This window comes from Halictus rubicundus, chromosome 4 (genome assembly GCF_050948215.1).
Source record: "Halictus rubicundus isolate RS-2024b chromosome 4, iyHalRubi1_principal, whole genome shotgun sequence".
Taxonomy (NCBI): domain Eukaryota; kingdom Metazoa; phylum Arthropoda; class Insecta; order Hymenoptera; family Halictidae; genus Halictus; species Halictus rubicundus.
Window position 1 is genome coordinate 12684905 of NC_135152.1, and position 26914 is coordinate 12711818.

Consider the following 26914-nt stretch of genomic DNA (forward strand, 5'->3'; position numbering starts at 1 on the left):
CGATCAACTTTGTCTAGAGAAGTTACTTATCTATGATTATCTATGAACTTGATTGTTAATGTGCTCAAAGGAGAAATTAATATGATACATGTTAGATGCTGCAGGAGACGAGTTCGATGTGAAGGATCAGCTGTGTATCAAGTGATTTTTCACTTTGCCGGGAACGTGACGCGTAAAGTGTCCCGTGGACGATGAACAAAAGAAGTGATGCATGGTGAACATTTCCATCGCGTGTTTCAAAGCGAAACGTACATGTCAGCTGCCTAAATAAGCAAAAAGTACGTATTAAATCATAATAACGCATTCAAATCCTGCTTCTTCGTAATCCGCATAGTGTTGATTAACATTCAGCCGAACGTGTCCGAAACCGAATCAGAAAATGACACGAGTAACGAACCGATGCTGCATTGCGAAAAATTTGATTGTCAACGTGAACCGGTTAGAATCGTATAGTTTTAACGAAAGTGTCCCTTTGAAACGATGATTTCGAGAACGTTTCGCCCCTATAGATATACTTCGATTAACAATTAATCGCTCTCCCGATCGATCAGTGAGATTGATGTATCTATGTACATATATGTACAGACGGGTAAGTAAATTATTTTTGTCGGATGCATGGATATGTTTCGAGTAAGTTCCCTGCGACAACACAAACTCGAGACTTTATTTTGATATATGTACTACGAGTGCGAACATTCGACCTTGAACTGTGACACACAACTTTTCCGCTATTGATCGTTTTTATATGTAAAATGAGGATTGTAGGCAGTAGAAGTGGTTGATAAATTCCAGTAATATAAAAATACACGAATTTCTCGATTGTTTGAGAAATCGTGAAACTATAATTTACGAGTGCCGTCAAATTGTTTACGTATAGTACGCGGCTGAACACAGCCTCTCGATAGATTAATAAAATCTGTTTGCACTATTTCTTATGGAGGTGACGTATTTCCACCTACAACTTTACGTTTGCACGATATTAAGGGGGGCGGGTCTTGTACAAATCGAAGATTTTTTTATAAATCACTTCTAACATATTTCCAAATTATATTCTGAAAGTTATAGGCCGAAATTGAACTTCCTATCGATACTATTGCCTGGTGGGTCAGCACGATTCCGCGCTCCGAGCACACGCATTGTGCACGCTTATGTAGTTATCTTGTAGTTATCTACTAGTGAAGTTATATCTATATAGTGAACGATTAGAAGCAAGTAGATTATTTGAGGAAGAAGAATGTCTATTGTATGGCTCAGGAATAGCAGATTATCCTGTGACAGCTACAAGTGTGAATACATTAGAATTTTTCTTGACTTAAAACTTTAAACGCGTTTTTCTCGAAACCACGTTTTCAGAAATTGCGCCGGGGACAACACAAAAATTATTTGACCGATGAACTTCAAATTTTTGACACCTTCGGTTTATAATGTTCCCTAGAATATGAACCTAAAAAACTAACCAAATTAATCATTTTAATGCCCCCTTTTTTTTAAACAAATGAAAAAAATTTGTGCCATTTGTAAAATATCAATTTTTACAGCAACTTGGGTTCATATTCTTCGAAATGTCAATTAAATTCAAAAAATTTTTATTTTTTCGGTTCAGATAACTACCAGAGACGGTACAACCGGCGCAGGTTTTATCTCGAAGAAAAAGCCTAAAAACCTTGCGACACTGACATAATTCTGCTGTATTTAGCATAATTCCATTGTTAGGGTGCGTGTCCATTTGAGAGTAAAACTGTCGCGAGTTACTCTCGAGAGTCGAATTCGTCAGTGTACACGCTATTGAGAGTGCTATCGGAGAGTGCTATTCCTTTCGTACAAAATAAAACACTGACGAATTTGTCTTTCGGGAGTAACTCGCGACAGTTTTACTCGCAAATGGACACGCACCCTTACAAAAATGTTTTTTTCCTTGTTATAATGGTGAATAAAGTAACCATAAAGATTCGAAAGGATTCGCGTATTGGTCTTCGTGCAAAAAATTTCTAAAGATTAACGAAAATTGTTCAATATGTTCAATATGTCCACTTCCTGCCTTAATACAAGCCTCACGTCTCATTGAGCTCCGAACATGCTCCCAAATAAAGTATAAATTGCAAACAAGACTATTACACCTCGATAACGTAAACATAAATCGGGAATTACTTCAAAAACATTGTTGATGCGTTGATGATAATAACTTAGAAATGATCTTTTCCGGACCTATGTTGATATAACTTTTTTTTCTTCTCTAAGCATTAGGAATCTATTCCTCAAGTTTTGCCCACCATTTACAAAACACCCTGCATATCGGCGACGATTTCAACATTTATTTACGAAATCAGATTTTTCGCGGAAACACTTTCTCCGTTGGGAAAAGGGGCGTATGTTGATTACGACACATTACGTACCGTTATCTTGTGCTTGGTTTTGTCATTGTGTGCACACCGATATCCAGCAATAAATGTTCATCCAGCTTTGAAACTAGTTTTTAAGAGTACGGATGATCAAGAGAGATACTTCAGTCAGCTTGCGTTCATTGTATCAGGCACCTTTTCTCTTTGATTAATTTGATCGTGTGTACGATTGTTATTTGAAAAACACAAACACGGTTACGGTTTCTTTTTACCATTCTTTGGCCTAATAATTGCAGCAGGTATGAGGGACCCAATCACTGTGCCCATATTAATTATACTTATTTTTTAATATTCATTATGCTTTAAAAATAAGTATAATTAATATAGGCACAGTAATTGGGTCCCTTACCGTAATTGGAAGTAAGTTTGAACAGTCATAATCTATGTTCAAGTTTTTAATTTATTGATGCACGGTAAACATGAATTGCAAACTAGAACTTCATATCACGAGAGTCATAATTGTACGAGATGGCATACATCGTACTGATAGCAGTATTGTATGTTTACTTTTGGGTCGCACGAATTTAGAAAGAAACAATCGCCGATAACTCGGATAAATTGATCGATGAAAACATTCGCGCGGAAAAACAAATGACCGAGGTTTTATTTCCAGTCCGATGAGCAATTGTTCGATTCCATTTTTGTACAGATACCAATTGAATATTTCAAATTCTTGTACGTACAGTGGTCGCTCGATAAGTAGCCGCCCGATAATGAAACGTTACGCTCTTCGTACACACACGCACGTCCTACGCTGTCGCCTAGAGCGACCCTTGTCCTATACGTGCTTACAGAGGGGAAATAAATAAATAAGTAGCCGTTTCTCGGAAATTAAAAAAATTTTTTCCCGCGCCAGTGACTTCATGAATTAATCTTATCGTCCCCGCGTCAGTACTTTACGTCATCTTCGTTTTAATGCTAACTTCGACGTCGTCGGGTTGATAAATTGGTATTTAAGCGTAGGGGGAACAGAATGCCAAATATGTCAGTAAGTCGGTACCATAAGCCAGACCCGTTCGGCGAACGTACGAAGTAGCATCCGAACTCGACTCTGAATAATAACCGCTAATTAAAACGTGTTCGTGGCACCATCAGAATAATGACTACGCACGTGGGAAGCGTGGTGTCGTGCGGGGATGGCAAGAAACCGGCAAAGAGCGAGAATGAAGAAGGATCAACGAAGAAGCTGGTATGCAAACTCGACGCCAATGGCCGTCTAAACCTGAAGGACATTTTGTTGTCATTCAATGAGCCGGTCAGTCAGGAACGGGCATGGGCGTTATGTTATCAAACAGCTAGAAGTTTGTCAAACCTGCCGGATAAGAACTTCTATGAAATCTCGGATCTATCACAGATCGTCCTTCACAAGGATGGAGACGTATGGCTCGACGATCTAATCGGTGAGCGTACTTAATTCTTATCTCGGTTATGTTCCGCGTCCCCTTATCGGTGTATTTTGTTTTATAGTTGATGGAAAATAGATAATACAATGATAAACAATGACAATATGCGCGTGTGAAAAATTTCAAATATAAAATACTTTGTCCTTTCTACTTACGTTATATCTTGTTCTGTATTACTTAGAATGTATCACTTGAGATATATCGTGTGCATGATATGCACGTGGTCATATCATATAGTGGCACTATTGTTATATTGTGATTGCTAATTTTCCATCAACATAGCGAATTTAACGTATAATATTATTGATGTGAAAATTTAAGGTTTTAATATATTGATGATATTTGATGTTCTATTATATTTAAATGTTCCATTGATAAGAGAATTTGCTATACTATATAATTTAAATATAAAAATTGCATCTTTGAAAAGCGTGGCACAGTTTCTGAAGCAGAAATGACGTAATGGCTCGAAACACGCGTTCCTTGAATCTTGAACGCTTAATTACTGATATGAGTTAATTGTTCGTGTGACGAAATTCTCGATAAGACGACTATTAATATAATTAATATAATATTAATATAATATAGACTATTAAATCCAAAAATAATTTGGGATTATTGAACTTTGCCCAAGATGTAAACAAACATCTTTTGAAAAAGCAGGCGGTAATTGGTTTGGTGGTTTCTTAAAAGATTTAGCAATCTTTACAACGGCCGGCACCGATCAAACGTGCACTAATTCGCATGCAGTTATGTCCCAATCTTGTACGCTAATTTTATTGACGGGCTTCAATCGTGCCCTTTCGATGTACATACATTCGCGTTGGAATTTGGAATTGCAGATGGGGCGTGATCTTGGTATTTGATGCTGGAATGGGGGTCGCATTGCTACTGTAATCATGGCGGCATCGATCATTCGAATGAACTCGTTTACAATTTTTTTATCGCGCGAGAATAGTCGGTAACTTACCTACATGCATCGATAATTCAGTAGCCCTGCCGATCGTTTTTCCCGATCTTAGATCGATCTCGGTTGTTCTAGGAAAACAGGTTTTTAGGGGTTGTAATATTCGTTTTTTATTTCTTTCATAAATTTTTGTTGCATTTGTTACAGACTCTAAGCAACCCTCGGTCTCCGAGCAGAAAGTAAGCAAACGCTATAAAATTTTTGTGATAAGAAGACGGATAAAGCAAATTGTTCTTATATTGCAGGCGCTGTTATCACTAGGCATGATGATATTTAAAGCTCTTGATTTTGGCCTAGACGAACAAGAAGAAAGATTGTTATCACCAGATCTAGAGGAACTCATTACGTTAATGACCAGTATAAATGAAGGTAAAATTTCGTAGAGATTATAAATTGTTGAGCATTATTTTATCACTGTTTTTGTTGTGTGTAGAATGTGAAGGTGAAACAGAAGAGCGTCCGCAGGAAACGGATGACGAAGGTATCGAGCGGGACTCCAGTGATGCCGATGCAGACGAATTTTTATTACAAAAGAGTCATGATACGTACGAACAACGGCCGTCTATAATCTCGTTGAAAGATGTGATGGAAGTAAGTTGTTGATCGTGAGATTTTAATATGTTACATTCATATATCGGCGTATATTAACTTGTATTAATTTATAGTTATGTACCAGGCATACGCAAAGTAACGTTGAGTCTGCTAAAGCTCATTACAAAGCTGTAATACGGACATTTGTAGTGGAAGCTTTGAAACTATCCCAGCTAGTGAATATAGGAGTGTCCGACCAACTTAAATTAAATGAAAGGGAAGTCAGCAGCAACGATGGCAATAGGATAAACTCGATGTCTGTTCAGAATCTCGATACTTTAGATTTCATTGACTGGGTAAGATTTTGTTTGTCGCGCGTTGAAATCATTTTTTTACATGATTCATGAAACTTTCTGTTTCGAAACATTCCACATGGTTCCGCAAAATTGTTGATATAAATTCAACTGGTTAATAGTTCAATAGTTTAAACCAATTGAAATCTTGTATACAAGATGTGTATAGACATTTTTTTGATTCATCAGATTAATTTTTTACAATTATGTACAAATTATTGCAAATTCTACATTACTCCGTGGATTGATTGGTGCGTAAATGGGGCCACTGACATTACCGTATCCCATAAAGTCATTTGTCATTTTGCAGAGATAAGATATTTGAGATTTATTGACTTCACTCTCTACCGTTATAGACTGACATTAGGATTTGGAGGGCTATACAAGTATGTCATCGATAATAACTGTTTGCGCATGGGAGAAGAAAGTGTTAGAGTTTAAAATATGTTAACACGAGCATGTAGCATGATTTTATAGAATTATCTGCACAGTTTTGGTACAATCGACTTTTCGGAGAATAATTGTCTAATTACTCTAAGTGCATGTGTCCACTTGTGTTGATTTCAAACACAGTGTGTACAGTAATTAAAGAAATGAATAGATTTTAGGTATAATTAAATTGTTAATTGAGCTTGCTCCATGCACACAAATTGCTGCACCGACGAATATTAACATGCAATAAATCATTTTTCACCCTAATAATAATCACAAAAGAAATATTTTAGAACTACTATTTAAATATTTGCTTCCACTGTTATTTTGTCGTGTTGCAATTTGCATGCACTGTTGGTAGATCTTGCATCTCTTTAACATGTTGAAGCTTATCGCGAGAATCTAAAAAAGATATTTCAATAGGCACGGTTTTGGGTACAAGTTATACAAGAGTTGCGAAAAGGAGTGAAACTGAAGAAAGTGGAAGCCAACCTGGGTGCAAAGAGCGCACCCCGTGGCCACGGTAAAGGAGAAGAGTTTGAGTTAACACCGTATGAAGTCTTGATGGACGATATTAGAAAAAGGAGATACCGCCTAAGGAAAACACCCTCGCCCTCGCCACATTTGCGAAAAGACGCTCACGCAATTATCCTAGAATTTATTAGGAGTAAACCTCCACTGAAAAAGGTAACAGTCCTTTGAGTTCGATAAGAATCTAACAAGGAATGATTATAAGGAGTGTAGTTGTCCCTCAACAATTCAGCTATTTTTCGCTTTTGTGTTATAATTCTCAAATTATAAGGGGTAAGTGAAATGTCTGCAGACAAAAACTGTCTTTTGTTAATGAGGACTATCGTCTGGTAAAATATTTATCAATTGTTTATATAATTACAAAAAATCGAAAAATAGTCGAATTTTCAAGGTTTGATTTCACCCTCTTAAAGTGTATTTGGGCAGCAAACAAAAATCGTGTAATACCTGCATGTGCCCTACATATTCTCAAAGTTTCATAATTCTTTTGAATTTCCGGGTTCTGGATCATTCCTTGTAAGATTCCCCTAAATAATCGTGGAGACTTTTGTCATGGTGTGTCGTTGAATGCTGTTCAGGCCTCTGAAAGACAACTACCACCGCGACGAAAGGAATGGACCCTGCGAGAATTACTTATGGAGAGCATAAAAAAGCCACCGAACCTGAGACCGTCCCGGAACAGATACATTCCAAAGAACGAACGACCGTCCCAAAAAAGTGGTAAGTTAAGTTGCCTGTTTACTTACACAGCAATCATTTATGCATGTTACGCGTTATTTTGCTTTTTAAACAGTTTAATAAAACAATGAAATCTGATGTGTCAAGTTTATATCTATGTACCAAGGATACGTTAAATGTTCGGTAAAATATAGTCGCTGCTGGACTATTTGGTACCTTAACAAATCTCCCTGAACAAGCTGCGGCATTGGTCTTAAATCTAAAACTATATTAACCAAAATAATTAATTTACATACTAGGTTGCTGTATAGGTCCAACTTTGGAATGCAATATTGTTACAAAGTGTTTCGATCAAGAAATGCTCTTGTTACAAGAAAAACTTCTTCAAGTTTAGTATACATCATTTTAAGATAGAAAGCATCTTCAGTTGTTATGGGGGTATTTAATTTTACTTTTAAATAAATTTTATTTCAATGTCATTCAATGCGGTTGTCGTGCACTCTTTTTATATGAGTGGAAAAAAACACACTGACAATAGTATTATGTGATGTTTAGTCAAAATGTGGTGATTATCCCATTTGCATCGTCGGTGTATACAGGGTGAGTCACCTAAGAGTTTCACCGAAAATATCTCAGTTGTTTTTAGTAATACGAGAAAGCGTTTTAGGAAGAAAATGTTTGCTTCAGTGGGGCAATTATTGTGACCGTGTAGATTTTTTTCTTTAGGTCATATTTTCCGTTATTCTAAGTTCATCGTCGTTTTTTTTTTAATGGAGCGACGTATTTTGATTAATGTAACGTTGTGGCTAATGAAAAGACAAATTCAACCATGTATAATATGTTAACCTTCAAATGACCTTTGAAGGAATTATTCTTCATGAAGCATAACTTAACGTACAAAGACCATGTTCATACTTACCATGGTGCTCACAATGGTACTCATTTTGAGTAATAAGTTTATTTCAAGAAAAGCTCTTGCTTGTTAACGTTACCGTTAAAAATCGGTCATTTTATGTGCAACAACCTAATAGTTAAAACTTGTGTCATAGTATCAATTAAACTATACCCTGAAAAAAAATTCAATTTCTTAAGAAGAATCTATGAGAGAGGTTCTCCGTTGGATAGGGGAAGAAATATTGCAATGGAGTTCGGTCTACGTGAGCGCACGTATCCCCAGAAAATATTATGTCCCGTAGGTACATAGAGAGAACCACGCGACGCACACGTGCGACTGTATTTTTAACGAAAATATATTTACTAAGAAGTGTCCATGCGCAAGGGGATGCGAGGGATGCGCGGGCGCAGACCCGCACAGGTCTGCGCGTATCTCTCGCCCGTGATCTCGAGAGTACAGCCTGGCAATTCCTCGCAGCTCGACCAGAACAGTGGTATCTGTGTCTCTCATATTATTTTTAATAATAATCTCCCGTCCCCCAAATGCTTGCATCTCATTATTATTTTCCTCAGAATTCTCCCCCCTCCTTTAAATCGATTCAATTCCACGATGAGATTAATGTGAAGTTCATCCACGGTGTGCATCAATTCGACTTATTCCGTTGTCGAGCAAAATAAAACGAGGAACCATCCTAAAGCACTGATCATGTCCGAGAGATAAATTTCGCGGTTTGGTAATCGTTATTCCCTGTCGCGGATATCTCTCGATCTCCTGTTTGTCGAGGGAGGGTCGATCTGAATGAATCATGATTGGGTATGGATAGGCTGGCTGGTGGCTTAGGTATCCGGAGCTACATACAAACTGAGGCGCGATCAATAACCGAAAGCGCGGAAAGGGCGAGCTGACGTCGACCGAGAACGTCATCGTTGTGAGAGAACGCGCTCCGTCAGATCACGGTTAATTTCTCTCTCTCTCTCTCTCTCTCTCTCTCTCTCTCTCTCTCCTTGTCTCTCGGTGTTTCGTCGGGTTTCGTCCCGCAGACGTTTCTTTCGCTTTCGATTCTCGCGCGGAGAACCATCCAATTCGGAAACGCGAAATCCCGTGTCCAACGTAAGCCAAGTGTCGTCGAAACGAGGACAAGCACACTAACGAGCACGTGCACTTGATGTACAGTCTCTACCCGAGGATTTACGAGCACCACGGCGGACCAGCGACTCGGGACGATGAGAAAGACGAACAGATGAACGACGACTGTCTGGATGCTGGTAACCATTAACATTTCCATTTCCGACGAAGATCGAATATCGTCACGACCGCTGTCGTGTCTCTCGTCAAAAAAAAAAACATGATTTCATCTAATTCCCGTTGGGATGCTTGGCGGTTTAAAAAGAAAATATGATGTTGATTCGCAGGCCGCGAGATTTTCCAGTTGAGCCAGAGGATCGCGAGGGATTCGTCGAGCGTAACTTCCGGTCAGAGCTCGTGGTTGTTACAAGTAAAAATATTTGCAGTGAACCGTTGCATAGGATAAAAGTTGACGAGGAGAAGGGGACTGGAATAGCATGAAGTTCATGATCGTAGGCGGTGAATCCCGCATGATAGTCCTGGGCGAAGTTCCACCGTCGCAGCCGGAGCAGGAACAGGAACCAGCGCAGGATGTGGCGGCTCAGTGGCTGCAGACAGAGGACCCTTCGACCAGTTCAGCGACAACAACAGAGGTCAATGCAACTGGGGCTAATGTACCGGCTACCGCGAGCCGAAGTCGAGCTAATGTACCACCGGTACCGCAACCGAGACAGAGAGTCAGCAAGCTTGAGATCAGGGTACCGGGAAACAGGAATCGTAAGTCGCGTAGAAGGCGCATTACGGTCCCAGGTAATCATACCATTCATCTTCTCTTCGCCCGACGCGACTGGTGATATGTATGAATATGAAATTCCATGACGAATATCGGTGCGCACTCTCTAATCATCGTTTGGAATAAATCATGCGGGCAACGAACGTTTCCCTTGCTCCTGCATATTCAAATCAGTTTTCTGCACTCTTTCGTCCATGGATAGTCCACGATGTTTGTTTTCAATAGGTTACCAAAAAAAAAAAAAAAAATGCACAAAACGAAAATTGCAACGGTACTAAATTGATTTGCAAATGTAAACGAATTTTGAAATATGTAATTTTTTATTATAAAAGAAATGATGATAATATTTTCAAAAATTTTGTTTACATCTGTAAATTTTTTATTTAACGCTCGCACGACCGTCGACTGGGTCTTTCTAGACCCAGAAATCACAGTTTCAAGGAAAACAACAAATGTAGAATGTATAAATTATGGTGAAGCTTCATAAAAAGAAACCCTATATCATTGGTCGCAACAACCAATTTGTGGATCTCCCTGTATATTTTACATGTTGCAATTTATTGCAAACTTTTCCTTAAAGTTAGCATTAAAGTGCACACAAGTTTTGTGTTCATGTATCTAATTTGCCTATGGAAGAAAAAACGTTGCTTGGGATATATTGGTTGTGGGAAGCATAGCATTAAAACATACGGGATGATCACAACTGAAGTATATAACTCGCGCATCAAACAACGGAGAAGTCTTTCGATGCAAGGGCATTTATGTAACTTTAATAATTGTATTTAACCCAATGCATGCTCAGGAAGCAGCAATGTATGTATTTGAGATTTACCGAGGTACCACTGTTTTATTTGTCTTGTGTTCTGGAAAGCTTTGTTTTCAAAAGATTCTCAAGGAACAGATCACATGTCATGTTCATTGATCATCGGCATACATACTTCCGTGCTCTCTGCAATAGTGATCGACATGGTTGAAACCTATTAGTGTGAACGAAATTTTTAGATCAAACCCAAAGTAGTGCTGACATCAAAGGAAGCGAATCACCTGCAATACCAAAACCTCCTAGGAGGGATCTTGATGGTTCAAATTCTACAACAAGCAGACGAAAAGTAATACCCGTGGATTTTGATTTAAAGGTAGATACTACTTCCATCTTGAATTGCATTTGCTTCTAAAGTACCAATTTCTAGGATTTGCAGGCACCAATGTTTCAAACATAAGGACTAAAAGTTCTAGTTGTTGTGAAATTATTGTAATTATTCTAAAAGACTGATAGGCATTATTGTACAAGCTTCTAAATTTAGATGTTCTTGATGAATAGCTCGACGCAGAAGATGAAGACGACGACGAGGACTACAATGAAGAATTTGCAGTTACAAGATTCGAGGAAGAGGATGAGGCAACGAATTACTGGCAACTTAAAGAGGACTACACCACCTTTGCGGACAGAAGCAGTGCTCGTAATAGGCACAAAGATCACAGAGACGACGATGAAGCAGATTCAGCGAATCCTTGGCGAAAAACGGGTGGACTTCGCCTGACAAGAAACGAGTATCACCGGTTTTGTGATGCACAGCTGGAATGTAATTACCATTTGCAACTAATAACTAGACTATGCATTTTTATGCAAATAAAAATTGTCTAAGTCAATCGTAAGAAACCGAAGTGAAATGAAAATGTATTTTCTTTTCGAATAATCTTAACAAGTCGAAAATAACATAAAAATATCCTTAGATTCTTTTAATGTCTTTTCAATTTTGTATTTGATCATTTTTGCCATAAATGCATGAAGTCCGCAGTCTAATAATAACAGATTTGTCTTATGTACTGGTAACATATAACTTATTGTATTTTATAGCCTATGATCTTGCAACCCAATGCCCATCTAGAAGAGCTTCGGCCCGGAAACATGCAGCCAGGCGCAGTATAGCGCTCACAGCATTGACTGGTACCACATCTCTTCCTCATTCAAGACCCCAGAGTCGTCAGCACATAGGTGTAACAGAGTCAACATTGAGTCAGGGACCGAGTCCTAATATCAGCCTGAATCCGAGTCCAAGTTTAAGTCCCCAACCACGAGCAAGACAGCCCCGTCGTTCACAAACGATTGCCGAAGGTTCAACAAAAGACTCAGAAGATCAAAATGAAGAGTGGCAAGAAGATAAAGCACAGGTGAGAATCCGGGGGAACAAAATAGTAACTATTTCATAAAAAAAAAAAAAAATACACAACTACCATTCGAACCGCCCCTCTAGCTCTAATAGTTTCCGAGATATTTGACCAAATATGGTTCAGACCTCCAACTTTGAGGGCTGTTTTCACCCATTCAATGTGGATGATTACCAATAAAAGAAAAATGAAATATTTTTCTTCTAGAAACCTACGTTAGGCGATATGTTCCTGGATGAAAGGCTTTCTTTAACCCTCGAAGAGATTGTGCATATTCGTAGTGTACTTACCAAAGCCGAATTAGAATCTCTGCCGGTAGAAGGACGCGTGAAGGAAGATGTAGAAAAACGGCGAGTCTGTTTCCTTTGCCTAAAGACTAGATTTGGACTGTTAGGTCCTTGGGGACAGCGTTGCCGTTTGTGTGAAAGGACCGTGTGCGTGAAGTGTTACTCCAAAGTGAGTTCTCTATCTGTAGACAGAATAAGAACAGTACAGATTTTATCTTGATCTAGATTAATCGCTGTATTTTTGTATCCTAGATGCGCATCCCTACAGAACATTTTGCACATGTTCCCGTGGTGTTATTATCACCTGGACTACTTCTTTCTCCATCATCATCGGAACCGGACACCAGTAAGAGTTCTTGGCTCAGAGGCAACGGAGCAGCTGGATCTGCGCCGGCATCGCCAGCCTCTAGACGCAAAGAATCATCTCTGAAAAGCGTGACACCTTCGTCCACGCCGACTACGACACCTGTTTTGATACTCACGCCAACCTCGACGCCACCTTCTCACGCGCGCAAAGATACGGACCATTTGGATAAGAGGTGATTGCGGTTGCATCAATGGATCATTGATCTTGACCAACAACTTTGAATGGCCAAGTATTAATTTGTAATTCGTTGTTCGCAGAAGTTGCAAAAGCAGCGGCAGTCCGGCGAACGTGCCATCACCAAAAGCGTTCTCTGGCTTCAGCAGTCAAAGCTCAGAACAACGATTGGTCGCGGAACGACTGCGAGGCGTTTCCATGGTCGTTTGTCACGACTGTCGCATAATGGTGATACAGATAATTAAGAGTTCGAGAACAACAAGGGCTACATTACGCAACAATGTCATTTCGCGACTTACTTTGAACCTTTCGCCAGCTTATGTTTGAGAGTCTGCTCCGCCCCGGTATCGGATGTTCAACGGTCGACCAACTTTTGATTGGCAAACTGGCGCGTCTTCTCGTTCGCAATTCTGATACGTGGATTTACATACTACTGTGCCAGTAACCGAGGCACGTAGATTAGATTCGTTCTCCTTGTACCAATGTCTTCTTGTTCTCCTTGTAAGGGTAATCTTCTGCGAATGGTTACCAGTCTCCTTCTCTCTTCGAAACAACGAGCGTAGTATCGTTTGCTACGCAAGACCTCGAGAATATTGTATTGGTTCTATTATTTGGTGCACGATGGGTTTACACAGAATCGTTTGATAGTATTGTGGAGCAGGCTATACTTTGTTTCTTTTGTGCAGATATTTCAAGCGACGATTTAGAAACAAATGTTTCAAATTCTTTTCTTTTTGTGAAAGAGTTAGCACTAGAGTTAGCAAAATTTGTTATTGTTTGGAGGAACAAAAATTTTCTGAAAATTATTTATTATCTTTCGAAAAGAATGAAGATGGAGGTACACTATACAAAGCAGGGTAGATCTAATCTGTTTTTCGATAAAAATACGGTGGAATCTAAGAGATAAGGGATCTAGTACGAGAAACTGATATATTGTGGCATCTAATATAGTCTACGTACCTACATTCAGGCTTATATCTAAGTAGTATCGTTAATGCATGCAAATTTGAGATGAAAAATGATATAATTACTGAGTCAAATATTTCATTATGGTGGCTAAGATTCCATTTTGGTTCGCAAGTGGTGGTGAACTATTTTTGCTTCCCAATTCAATGATAATTATAGTAATTAATCTTAATGGTAAAGAAGGGGATACGCACTGTGTGCATTCTCAGCTCGTAAACACTGGGAAATGTTTAAACTTGAATAATTGTTCCGGGGACGGATATTATGTGAATTCGCCCTCTACCTTGTTGTAAACACTAAATCTATCTGCGTCCGCGCGACACTAATTCATATCTTTAAGAGACATCATTTAATTCATAGAGTCAGTGTCGGATGCACAATTGTATCATAAGTCAGTTGCCATTAATTTCTGTAAATTGAAAGATTTTGTATGATTTTGTAAGATTTTGTGATATTATTTATTACTTTGTGTGTTCAATATTTATTGCAATTATTTATTTTACTTTGCGAAACAATAAGCAAACATGTTTCTTTATATTGTAACTGTAATTACTGTATATACATATACATTTGTATTTTGTGCGATTCATACGACTGCGTAGTGCGATCTTCATCTATGTCATCTGTTCTTGTTATTATTATTGCGATTATTATTCGTTTTCTTTATACAGTATTAAGTGCAGAAAAGATGCTAAATGTAACTGTGAATGAATCAATTGTACGCTGAAGCAAATTAATGAGTTGAAAAGAAAACGATAAGTGGTGGCTCTTGTTGCAGACAGATTTCTAGATAATTAGTACAATGAAGTGGCTGTTGGCCTGTACAGATTTAGTGCTGTTAAAGAGGAAATGTACAAACGTAAACTGATAGTGGTTCAGAGTACAAATGAAAGGGAAACGAAGAATGTGAATTGCACTACAATTGATGCTGGTACGGTCTAACACTGAGTTGTATACGTAACAGTGGAACTATAAATTTGTTAATATGTGTAAAGTGAATTGGTGAAATCTACTAATGGACAAATGGCTTTCAGTTGAGAATGGAATTTATTTATTTTTTTAGTCATACAGCTAGATTCCCAATGGTCTCCGGCAAAAATCAAAATGATATCGCAGCAAGGCGCAAGAGGATTTACACGACAGCTAATAAGATAATCATCGATTATAATAATTTATCGTTTTTTATGTACAACATAATATGTATATCAATGAATGATTAGTAGAAAATCTTGTTTTTATGATGAAAATGACCAAAATATATCATATATTCCAATCCATCACTCGAGACGTTATCTCCAATCAAAAAGTGTTTTTCTCTCATTTGACATTTTATTGTAAATATTAAAAAAATGGTATATTTGTAAAAGTTGTTTACTATTATAATTGTTCTTTCATGCATAACGCTGTTTACATACATGATAGAAAGATATATTTTTTGCCCTTTTTTATGCGAGTGCTGAAACAATATCAAAATCAATATTATGTTTTTAATTTAAGAAACTGTATACGATCTTGAAATGTGCTTAACATTTCTGGCCAACGAATAATACGTAATATATGACTTCATCATACAGTAATTCAGTTCTAAATCCTTTCTCATTACCTTGAACTTTAAACAATCGCATTGTTCTTCAAATATAAAAAGTTATTATTTGAGTTGGAGTAATTTACAAATCGATCTAAAACTGTAGAAGTAAACAAGTACTGAATTTTTAAGTCGATGTATAATGTGGACTGTAGATAATAATAATTATCCTGATATCTTGCAAGGTAGAAAGTTGAGTACATATTTATTTTGTTATTATTATTATTATTAACATTTTAATATCATCTATTGTTCGAAATTTGACGCTGGTTTATCAGTTATTTTATTTGTAAAACCTGTAATAAAAACCTTAACCAGTCCAGAACTAAATTTCTTTAATGAATAACTCTAATAATAAATTATTATTAAATATCGTATTTTACGAATTGTACAGTATTGATTATTTTTCTAAAATGGAGGATCTCTGCGCGCAATTTATAAATCGATAGTAAACTGCAGAACGTTTCTATATATATATATATGAATACCCCGTGTATATAACTTACATATATATAATTAAGGCAACAGTCTCTCGACAATTAGTTCTTGAAGTATGCATTATTATTTTCAAGACGAAATCTAGTTAAATGCAAAGCTTGCTTATTTATTAACTAATACAACACCCACAAACTCTCGCACGTATAGATAGCAATATTTACATGTAATACTGATACGTCATAAAATTTTCAATAAGTTTATTGAAAGAATGAAACTCACGTCAGGAAAACAAGTACAGTATTGCGTAGCAAAAATTCCAGTGAGAAACATTATCACAGCCGTAGATTCTATTTGATGCGTATGAGAAAATGTAGAGTTGCATTAATGAAAAATATTGAAAAGTCTCATTGAAAATATAAAAAAAGAGTACAAGAGAAGTAACATTAAATATATAATCATCGATCGAAAGCAAGATCATTTGATTATATGCACAAAATATTCTATACATGATAATATATTAAAATTAAAAAGTAATACAATGTAAAGTCTGTAAGTATTCATAATTGTACAGTGGATTAGAATATAAATATATATATACAAATACAAAATTTACAATTTGTTAGTCGACATATACTCATCAATTGAAATATTTCGTCAATGTTATAGAAATAATTGCTGCAAGTTCGCGTTAACATTTTGTTACAATCCATTGTACGAAAAATGAATATTACCTCCATGATTGAAGGAACACATTGCAAAGCAAATATCCTAACAAAGCTTTTGTCTTACCAAATTATATTACTGATAAGTAGCCGCGGATATTTGCACATTGACAGAATATTTAATGTATAAAAGGCACTCTAAAATAAACGACATTTAATAATGCTCCGCAGAAGAAATAATCCCCGAAAAAATTAATATTTAAAATAGAGTGAGAATATCCGCAGTCTACTTATGAATTTGAAGAGGCGGTTAAAACAAAAGGAATACTCATGTCTGACTTAATACTACTTTTTAATTTCAGCAGCTTTTAAATATAGAATATCTTTGTACATACACGTGTGGCTATTGCTGTTTCCGACAGGTAATATGTTATCGTTTTCTAAAGTACGAATTCAGCGCTCGTCAACGTTGCGTTGAGGTGTCGGCAAACCGATGCAATTCCCGTCTTCACCGTGCCCATTACTCGGTGCTTTCACCCTGTTTTAACTATTACTTTCTCCACAACGCTCACAGTAGCCAAATTCGTACCTTAGTCGTCACATACACTGCGCATATTAAACGAATTTACACATTAAACGAGTATGATTTTATTTACATTTGAGCGACAAATACACAATAGGTTTGCTTTCTGTCTATCGAATCTTAAGAACACTACTTATTAGCATCGATGACTCCAATGGAAACATATCAATACGAATATCCATTGATACACGTAAATACTACATTGAGAGGAAAATGTGTTTTGTTACACTATTGACTTTTACTTCCAACTGTTAGTCAATACTATCTGTATTAGGTTGTTGCACATGAAATGTCTGTTGTTTAACAATATCGTTAAACAAACGTAACTTTTTTCTAAATAAAACGCATTGATTTACATGCGCACCAATCTAATCAACATATCCTGTCAACGAATTACAAATCTTTTGATTGTATTATGGTGGAATTGGATTTTTTGATCGTTTGTGTTCATTATTTATACAACTGACATTTCAAGTATTGAGTTTCTTCTAGCATTGACATGTATAGTGCCTACATTTACCATCACATAATGGTATCGTCAATATGTTTACTTCTCCACTCATATAAGAAGAATACAGAACAATCACAATAATAACAATACATTTTATTTAACATTAAAATTAAATATATAAATAAAAACTGGAGATAGGACCTGAAAGATCAGCGTCGTACCTTAAAATGGCATGTAAAGAACCTGTAGACTATAATAATATTTCTCGATCAAAAGGCTTCATTATATTTGCATTCTAAAATCGGACATTTCGTATGCACCAATCTGATAGCATAGTACTGACTTAAAAATCAATTGAAAGCAACAGACAATTATGTATGAGTGGTTTTCTCTCTCAATGTTTGTATTCAATGCATGTATTTCTGTGTAATAAGAAATAGTGAATTAAATTACAGTAGTCTCCCGTTATGTACATTTAATTTACTCACTGTATCCTCAGAACATGGGAACGAAAATTTACAAAATTTGTAATCAACGCTGAAATTTTTGTTTTTCTTCTAGAGCTTGACAATAGGGATTGACTGAGATTAGACAGAAATTAAAAATTAGGACCATGTTGCAAATGCTTTAATAATAATAATTTGCACATAAATCCATGAATTATTAAATATACCATGCAAAGTGCTTTGAAGAACATATTGAATATGAATGAGTGAATGAGTGAAATATAAATACATTGATGCGTGCGTGTAACGAGAGACTATAGTAATGCATCGTCACGGCTCACGGCAATCTGGAAATCATGCTTGAGAAATGAACGTTCGAAATGCGAATTATATACAGAATGAAATGTCGATGGTGAAACTATGACTGATGCACTTTTTCTCTGTCAAGTGTTTCATGTTTGACTCGTGACTTTGAACGCTAACGCGAAGCAAGTAACGTATTCGATGCTATTCTAGAGAATTGTTTACAACGAAGTGAGAGGTAAAGCTAAATTACATAAACACTACGCTTTTAGTATCTAGTCAGATTTTGTCATTGTTGGCAATAGATTAATGATAGTAATCAATGTTTTATTCCAAACTAACATTCCTGTACAGGATGCTCTATAGAAATATGATTCGCGACGAATGGAAATCTGTTTTCTCTTTATGCTTGAAACTCTACAATCGAGGGAAACATATACGAGAGAAAGAGAGAGAGAGAGCTTGTAAGAATAGTCCTCCCGATTCCCTTGTCTGAGATCAGCGTGTACAGGAATATCTTTTATGTAACAAAGATAAACTTAACTTCTGTTAATAAATAAATATTAAAGACGTATTATAAAGAATGTAATGCTTATTGGAAGACGGTATTAGAATCTGACTGTAAGAGTTTTACTTTTATTTGTATTAAAAGTGAGGGTTTATAAGGATACAGTTGTAATATTTTGATTGTTAGTCAAGATAATCAAAGGTACAGCTACTTTGCGTTCCATAAAATAGCTATCAATTAAAAATGATTAAAAATTCGTTTTTTTAAAATACACTCTGTTAAAATCTTTTAAAAAACCATTCGTATATACGGACAATACGGACAAGAGACGAAAGAAAGGCGTACAGTAATTATGTAAATACATGATTAATACTGAAAAACAATCACAGAGTCATTACTTCCAACTGTATCCGCCAACCCCCTCCATTACGCAAATCACCGTTCACGCTAAAGTGCTGAATAACAAACTCGGTTGACAGTACGAAATTTAATGCAATGTGTCTTTCTTTTTTTAATCAATCCCTCCCTTCCATTTATCAATACGAAGATCCGAAGAAACGAGGACGTCTCTTTCTTACGTCCTTAACTGTTTAAAACCATTTTATAAAGGTTCTGATTAAAACAATTATGAAGAACCTCCATTTCGAGTAACTGTTACGAAGATCCGAAATTTCCAGTTAATATCTGTTTTGGTTGGAATTCTTATATCGATTCCAAACAGTTGTTTCTTCGGTTCTATACATCGGATGTAAAAAAAATTTTGACAACAATTCTCTTTGTTATATACAATTTTGCGGCAAATTTCATTTACAAATGTTCACCGATTCAAAGATCTAGATTCGCTCCTAGAACGGATGAAAATTTGATGCGAGAATCGATTCTATTACCGTAAGAACCGAAACAATAACTGTTCGGAACTGGTATAAGAACCAAGACAAGAACCGTAATCAAAACAGACGTTGGCTGGGAACTTCGGTTCGCCGTAACCGTTTTAAAAACCGAAACCGATATCATAACAGTTCTCGAGCCCTGCTTGTGTCTGTCTCTATTTCCGGAATTTGATACTCAGCACTTTGGTCGTACAGTTCTAAATTTATACATAAACAATTGGTAAACAATGATTAACGTATCAGACAGGTAGCACAAATACGTTGAGGCCCGATGCAATCGTCGTGACAAAAGGCGCCACACTGCCGGCATATTACCATTGCACCCCTCATGTTACACTCGCAGGGAGGAGGTGGATCTCCACCCATTATCATTCCAGGTGCTGCAGGTTCAGCTCCACCGCCTCCCCTGCCATCGGCACCCCTTGCCTTCAATGTCACAGCTTGATGGGAACCTTCTCCGGCGCTGGCTGGTCTACCACGTACCAAATGCACTCCAACACCCATACCAGCTATTTGTGGAGGCAATGGTGGGGCAGAAGACGCCCTAGGTGCGCTGTCTCCGACACCTGTCCTTTGTACAAGTATGTATTGCCCTAGTCCACCTGTCGTTGTGGATCCTAACTGTGCTACGGTATTGCTTTCTGGAACCTGAAAATTTCATCTCTCTATTAGCTACCAATCTATGCTACAATCGCCGTTAATTAACTGAAAGCTGTAACATTCTTTAAGTACAACTGTAAATTAAAGAGACTGACCATTCAGACCATAAATACACAGAGTTTACAGAGTAAAAATGTCTGCATAACAAACAGATATATAAAAAATATACAGTAATATTTAAGAATTTATAAATGTGAATTAAAGAAGTGCTTGCAAGCATTGTACTAAGTTTGTTTGGCACATTGAAAAATGTTAGGGCTCTGGAAGCACGTACTTTATTTGTACTCGAATAAAAATGGCATTACTCAAATATATTTGTACTCATTCACCCGTTCATATTTTACTAATACTATCTCCACTCCGAAAGTCGAGATCACGATTCGTTTTCCACACTTAGAAGCAGAAAATTAGTAAGAAGATTTATTTATTAGATACCTGTATGATACAGTGATCAACACAAGCCACTCGCAAGATTAGCACTGTACACACAGAAAAAGTATAAAATAGTACATGCGCAAGCCGAGTGTCTATTTTATACGAGCGATCCAAATGCGAATTGAGTGATTAAATAAATGGAAATAAGCATGATCGCACTTCTTCGATATATTTGATCTGAAGTCTACTTGCATCCGTTTCAGGAAAATGATAACAAAGAATTCGTTCTTAAATTTTGATAATATCAGTGATGATTTATGAGAGTAATGCGCTCTTAAATTCAGTATAGAGTAAAATATAATGTAAGCTATAGCATATGACTGTTCACAAAGGTGTAACATACTTCTGCTGATGTTGCTTGTCGCGCCGTGGCAAACACGTGTCTCAGCATAACTGCTTGCGTTTTGTTTTGAGCTTGTTTGTTGTGTTGTATTGTTTGAGACGGTTTTTGAGTCTTGACGGTCGTGATCGTGCGACCGCCTGACTTACTAGTGGTGAACGCACCATCGCCTCTAGCAAGTAAGCTCGGCGGAGGTTTTAAATGTGCTTTCAACTGATCTCTATTTGGCGAACTTTGTATGACCTGCAATAGGAAAAAGAATGTTTACTTTGCCTTAACAAGGAAAGAATGGCTTGGAGGCCGAAGCCACTCTAGAGCACAAAAAACTGAATGTAACGTAATGAAATAAATGAAAAATTTCTTTACAAGTCTTTATTATACCGACTATGAACTTAGTACGACACTACAGCAACGGTAACATCTTCTATATAATAAAGACCTGTAAATAGATTTCTTATTTCTTTCATTATATTCCCACAAAAAATTCTCAAAATTAGGCTTGTTTTTCGTGCTCTAAAGTGGCTTTACCCCGTACATATATCGTATTCAAATTCAATGGGGTAGCAAGTTCAAGAATATTTCGTAAGACCATTCGTTTTCGTTTCACCTAGAATCCCTTAGTATAAGCCTGTCCAACTTCTGTTTCATCGCGGGACACACGGTCCCTATCATCAATCTGTCCGTTCCCCCACAGATTCCTTCTTACGTTATAATATACGATAGGAATAGGTCCGCGATAGAAACAAATATCATGCGCTTCTAGCGATACGACCGTGTCAATTAGTGGAGGAACATCACTTCGTGCCCGCGGGCCGGAGGTTGGACAGGCCTGCCTTAGTCCATAGCACAAAATATAAATGTACTGAAGACTACAATTTTGAACGTGTACTGAAAGGACACATATACACGGAACCCATGAAGTGCCTATATCGTGAATTAAGTATCCGTGTTTTCAATACACTATTCTCCGTGTACACGAATACAGAGATCCGTGTATTTTTTAATAATAAATTCACGTTCAACTGTTCAACGTTATATCACCGTGTATTAAAATACATGTGTAATGTAGACATACGAGTATTCGTGAAATCAAAATGAACGGGTACCCATTAATATTGCACGGATTAAGATCCGAATTCGTTGATTACTCGTGTATTTACATACACGTAAAATAGGAACCTCTAAAATGTACTTGAAATTACCGCTTGACATATTTGATAACTGCGCTCCAAATTTACAGCACCAGGTGGTTCTTTCGTGGTGCTACGAGATCTGCCTCCCCCCTGCTCCTTATTACTATTCCTAGAACCCCTTTGACTGCCTTGATTATTCGAGCGCGAAGTCCTCGACGTCACCGCCACAGTTGCTCCAGGATACTGTGGCTGTTGTATAGTTGCAACAACTTGCCGCGGTTGGGCCGGTGCAGAAGCTTGTTGTTGTATAACGATGGTATTTTGCGCTCGGTTCTGTTGCACCCCGATCGAAGCAGGTACAACATTCGAGATTGGGTTTTGCGTGACGTTGCTCCTGACAACGTTGCTCCGCGTGGAATTATTTTGAGGATTCAATTGCACCACCTCTTCCTGTGTTCTCATTATGTTCACTTGCGAGTTGGTGGTCTGTTGGGTTTGAAGTTGACCGGTAATCGGGGACGTGCTGTTCAAAGCGGCAGCGGCGGTCTGATCAGAATGAAAACTAGTCTGTACGAATCTGATCGATTGTAACTGTGGGAAAGCTATGATCGGTGAACTCTGCGATTGAAAGTTCTTCATTATACAACTTGTGCTGGGCGTGCCGATCGCAAGGCCCTCGGATTGAAAGGGTGTCCCTTGGACCACTGGTAACTGGATACAGTTCACCGATTCCACGTTCGAATCGGCATTGATGAACTGTTGAGATTGAGTTGTCGTCGCGTCAGTGGTAGTTGGCGTGTCGTTACATTCATCTTGAGTGGTCACGGTAATGTTTGCGGCTACAGATCCGTCCAAAGCTGCGGCTACCAATGGCCACGGGACTTGAAGCTCCTCCTGCGTCTTCACAAAGCAAGAGAAACCTCAGTAACAGGAAATATTCCTTGTAGCGTGTAAAGAGAACTTATGGTTTTCTACGTATGTACTTACCCTCGCGGTGTTATTAATGTTATTAACAGTCGGGTCTACTGACCAACTACATTCTAACATTTCAGAACAAACATAATTGTTAGCCTCTCTAAGAGCTTCCTCTTCGTTCCCGCCGTTCACATCTTGCTGGTCTCTAGCAGTCTCTGCTTGACCTGAAACAACTTGCGTTTCTGTTTCCTCTGTACTGTTCGTTCCCATTTCCATTCCATCAAGAATAGGGTACATTATCTCTTCGGGGCATCCTGAAATCTCTTCATACGCTTCGCGCATTTCCCCTCTTACCTAAAAACAAGTATACTCTTGGTAAGATAATTAAACTTATGAATTCTGTCTTTGCAGAGTGCACAAGGCTTCACCTCCAATTCATGAATACGTTGCAATGTTTCACTATCAATCTCCATTCCCTCTGGAATTTGTGATTCACCATCTGTTGGATTCTCATGAGAGACCTGAGCCGTTTCGCTCTGATTGTTATTAATCAATGTAGAATCTTCCATAACGATTTCTGTCGATCTAACTTGCTCATGCGTCGGCGATGTTTCGAGCATGGTCGTCGTCTCGCAATCAGACATTGGATAGATTTGTTCGTCTGACATTTGGGTCACCTGTTCCTTCGACATTTGAGATATTTGATCTACCGTAGTCTGAGGCGTGCATTCTGTTGATAGTTGAGATATTGCTTCGCTAGGTGTGTGGGATACTTGTTCTAGTTGTTCGTTCGATTTTGGTGATGCGCTTTCTTCTGGCAAGAGAATCGTTTCTTCCGAAACCTCGAGAATATGATCTTCCATTGGTTCGAGATCCTTTTTACTATCGGGCAAATGAATTTCTTCGTCGTACGTATTTGTAATAGTTTCTTGACAAACTTGTACGACAACTTCGTCTTCGTTAACAGTCTCTTGCTTCTCTGAGAGAATAGTGACTTTCTCTTCTTCCTCAGGTTTATCCTGAAGCATTTCAGTGTCTGCTATCGTTTCTACAGAACTTATGTTTACAGATTCTAAATGTTTCTCGTCTATTAACGTATGTGTCGTTTCGTTATATTCTTCTGTTAATAATTCTTGTATTCCTGGTGTCTCGACCAATTCGTCTGTATTATTTATAGTAGTTTCCACTTTACAATTATCCTCCTCTACTTTGTCTTCAGACATAATAACAGGACAAGGAACATCCGATGCGGGTGTATCTACACTAGATTCCAAACGAAGTCTTAAACTAGAACGCGTTACAGCCCCACCAGATCTTGATTCCGAAATACAGTGGAGACCTGATTTAAGCTTGGGTTCACGTTTCTCACCCCATATTGGCTCGAAATGTTTCACTTTCCATGGATCTAACTTATTCTTATCTCTCTCTGCTTCCATCTTCAATCGTTGTTGATTTTCGGGAGTAAATTCTCCTTCGGCCAAGCGTCTACGCCATTCTACACATGCTCGTGAAAAGAATTCATTGTTTAATCCGGATGTGGCTGCATCCTGGCAGTAAGAAACAAATTATATATTCCCAACATCTCATACTTTTCATAGAAACATTAATGTAAATATACTCTTGTGAAAACTAGTTTATAAATATTACCTGTCTATCTACAGCAGGCAAAAGTTGCGCAAGTTTCCTTTGATACAAAGGTGGTAAACCTTGAAAGGTGTGCCTATTTAAAAGAGCACGTAAACTTGTGCTGGCTAAAATACTCGTCGGAGATTCGAGATCCACAAGACCAGCCTCTAGCTGTGCAGTCGCCGATAGTCTCTTTGTTGATCGTCGACGCCCAGATTTCAAACTAAATCCTGGCAAACTAGCCAGGACCTCTCTCATCGTGGCAGCAGGCTCTTCGGTTGCTATGTTTGAACATAAAATGACTTAAAACCTGTTTGCTATATTTCTCATCTTTATAAAATAGGATTCTAACAAATAAAATTTTCTCTATCAATCAGTAATTTATTGGCTTACCAAGTACATCAAACAAAAATTTATATACATACTCATCTCTGTTTATATTTTTTCCTCTTTATATTAACAAAATGTTAACCCAATAGAGTCTCTTGTATTTATCAGCAGCTACTATATAACATGTAAATTCATATGAATTTTTCCTGCAATAGCTAAGGTTTCTACGTCTACGCCTTTGTTCTATCAGCTGTTCTTGGTACGTCAATAATAGATTAAACACTAGTAGATTACGCTTTAAATTACACAAAAGGATTTCACTTACTAGTGTTAATATGCTGCACATTGTTCACCGGAGGCGGTGGGTCATTCGGCGGCGGTGGTGGCAACGGTTTGACAACAATCCTTGGAAGAGTACGAGAATTACCAGCAGCTATGGTAGTGTTTTTTCTGCGTCTCTTGGCCTGCTGTCGTAGTGCATGTTTGATAACTTTTTTACTGTGCACCATGCTAGAATAGCCAGAGCAACCTGGACTTGTTTCACACCCTTCACCTTTGCCAAGCTCTACATCTGTGTCCATGACAGTACCTATACATCAGACATTGTTATGCGAAATGCCGGCAGCAAGTCGAACGTGAAAGCCACGGTACCGTTGCATTCGACGAAACACGGGTTTCGTGGCGGTTTATTTCATATTGCGCCGGATAGTTCTGCTAGCACGATTATCCTTTTTTCAAGAGATAAACATTCTTCAACAACACCACCTTCGTGACATTTTCCACACGATCAACAGAAGGTCCTAGTATTTCGAGCGATATCTTTTAATCCATGATGCCTGAACGTCCGTGTACGCCCAAAACTCGATCACATTCACGAGTTCTGCTGTTTCTCAATCAATTGGCAAAATGCCATTCGGAGAAGCTCGTAACGTTCCGCTTCCATCCGCCATATTGTATTTACATATTTATACCATGGAAGCGCACCGTCGACATAGAGTGCTTTCTAATTCCACACATTACTCTAATATCCAACACGATTCATTGTTCTTCCACATGTACCTAAAAATGATTAATGTACGTCTTTTAAAAGAATAAAAATCTTTTCTATACGATTATTCTATATTACAATAATAAATCTTTCTTTAATATACAATTTGTAAAGTATAAAACAAAATTTCATTGTTTAAACGAATAAATGAGAAATGGAAGGCATATTCCTATTTCCATGCTCGAAATACTCAATTTTACAATTAGATTTTACAAAGAAACGAAATGGACATACACGATGAAACAGACGAAAGCTAATAGAAAACGAGTGTTTCAAACCGAGATGATGAAAATTGGGCTTTTGATTGGATAGTGCGCACTAGTGATGAGGAATTTAGTTATTTTCAAGGACCGGTAGTTACTAGCAGAGAGGAAAGCGGGTTCTGTCCTGTGCTAAAAATGATATAGGTTCTGTTCCATGCTAAAAATGACCTGAAACCCCGTACGTGAGCACTTTAATTTCCTCTCTGCACTACCAGTTAGTTTTCGAGTAATTATAATTAGTTTTTTAGTAACTAGTTAATTACTTCTTTAAAAATAACTAGTTAGTTA

The 26914-nt window shown here is 37.6% G+C and overlaps 2 protein-coding genes across 10 annotated transcripts; one reads left to right on the forward strand and one right to left on the reverse strand.

Moving 5' to 3' along the window:
- Positions 1-15257, forward strand: Spir (spire type actin nucleation factor). 5 transcript variants are annotated; one of them, XM_076786773.1, is made up of 18 exons: positions 1-278; positions 352-589; positions 3495-3799; positions 4917-4948; positions 5015-5138; positions 5203-5360; positions 5435-5656; positions 6010-6039; positions 6509-6772; positions 7195-7336; positions 9602-9661; positions 9771-10064; positions 11050-11183; positions 11369-11630; positions 11906-12219; positions 12424-12672; positions 12756-13042; positions 13128-15257. In XM_076786773.1, exons 3-18 carry the CDS (start codon positions 3499-3501, stop codon positions 13369-13371), a joined length of 3117 nt encoding a protein of 1038 aa, XP_076642888.1. In that variant the 5' UTR covers positions 1-278; positions 352-589; positions 3495-3498; the 3' UTR covers positions 13372-15257. The 5 variants fall into 5 exon arrangements, with proteins under 5 accessions (XP_076642888.1, XP_076642887.1, XP_076642890.1 ...); XM_076786772.1 differs by lacking the exon at positions 352-589 and having other exon boundaries at positions 3-278; XM_076786776.1 differs by lacking the exon at positions 352-589 and having other exon boundaries at positions 6-278; positions 9771-10031.
- On the reverse strand, positions 15057-26351 carry Asx (transcriptional regulator additional sex combs). Of its 5 annotated transcripts, none has more exons than XR_013082134.1 (8): positions 25641-26350; positions 25007-25266; positions 23788-24906; positions 23432-23713; positions 22514-23344; positions 21315-21554; positions 18218-20524; positions 15057-17301 (listed from the first exon to the last, which is right to left on the reverse strand). XR_013082134.1 is itself a non-coding variant. In XM_076786768.1 (8 exons), exons 2-8 carry the CDS (start codon positions 25894-25896, stop codon positions 20108-20110), a joined length of 3405 nt encoding a protein of 1134 aa, XP_076642883.1. In that variant the 5' UTR covers positions 25897-25904; positions 25967-26351; the 3' UTR covers positions 15057-20107. The 5 variants fall into 5 exon arrangements, 4 of the variants coding, with proteins under 4 accessions (XP_076642883.1, XP_076642885.1, XP_076642884.1 ...); XM_076786768.1 differs by having other exon boundaries at positions 15057-20524; positions 25641-25904; positions 25967-26351; XM_076786770.1 differs by having other exon boundaries at positions 20192-20524; positions 25641-26351.
- Between the last annotated feature and the right edge of the window lie 563 nt (positions 26352-26914).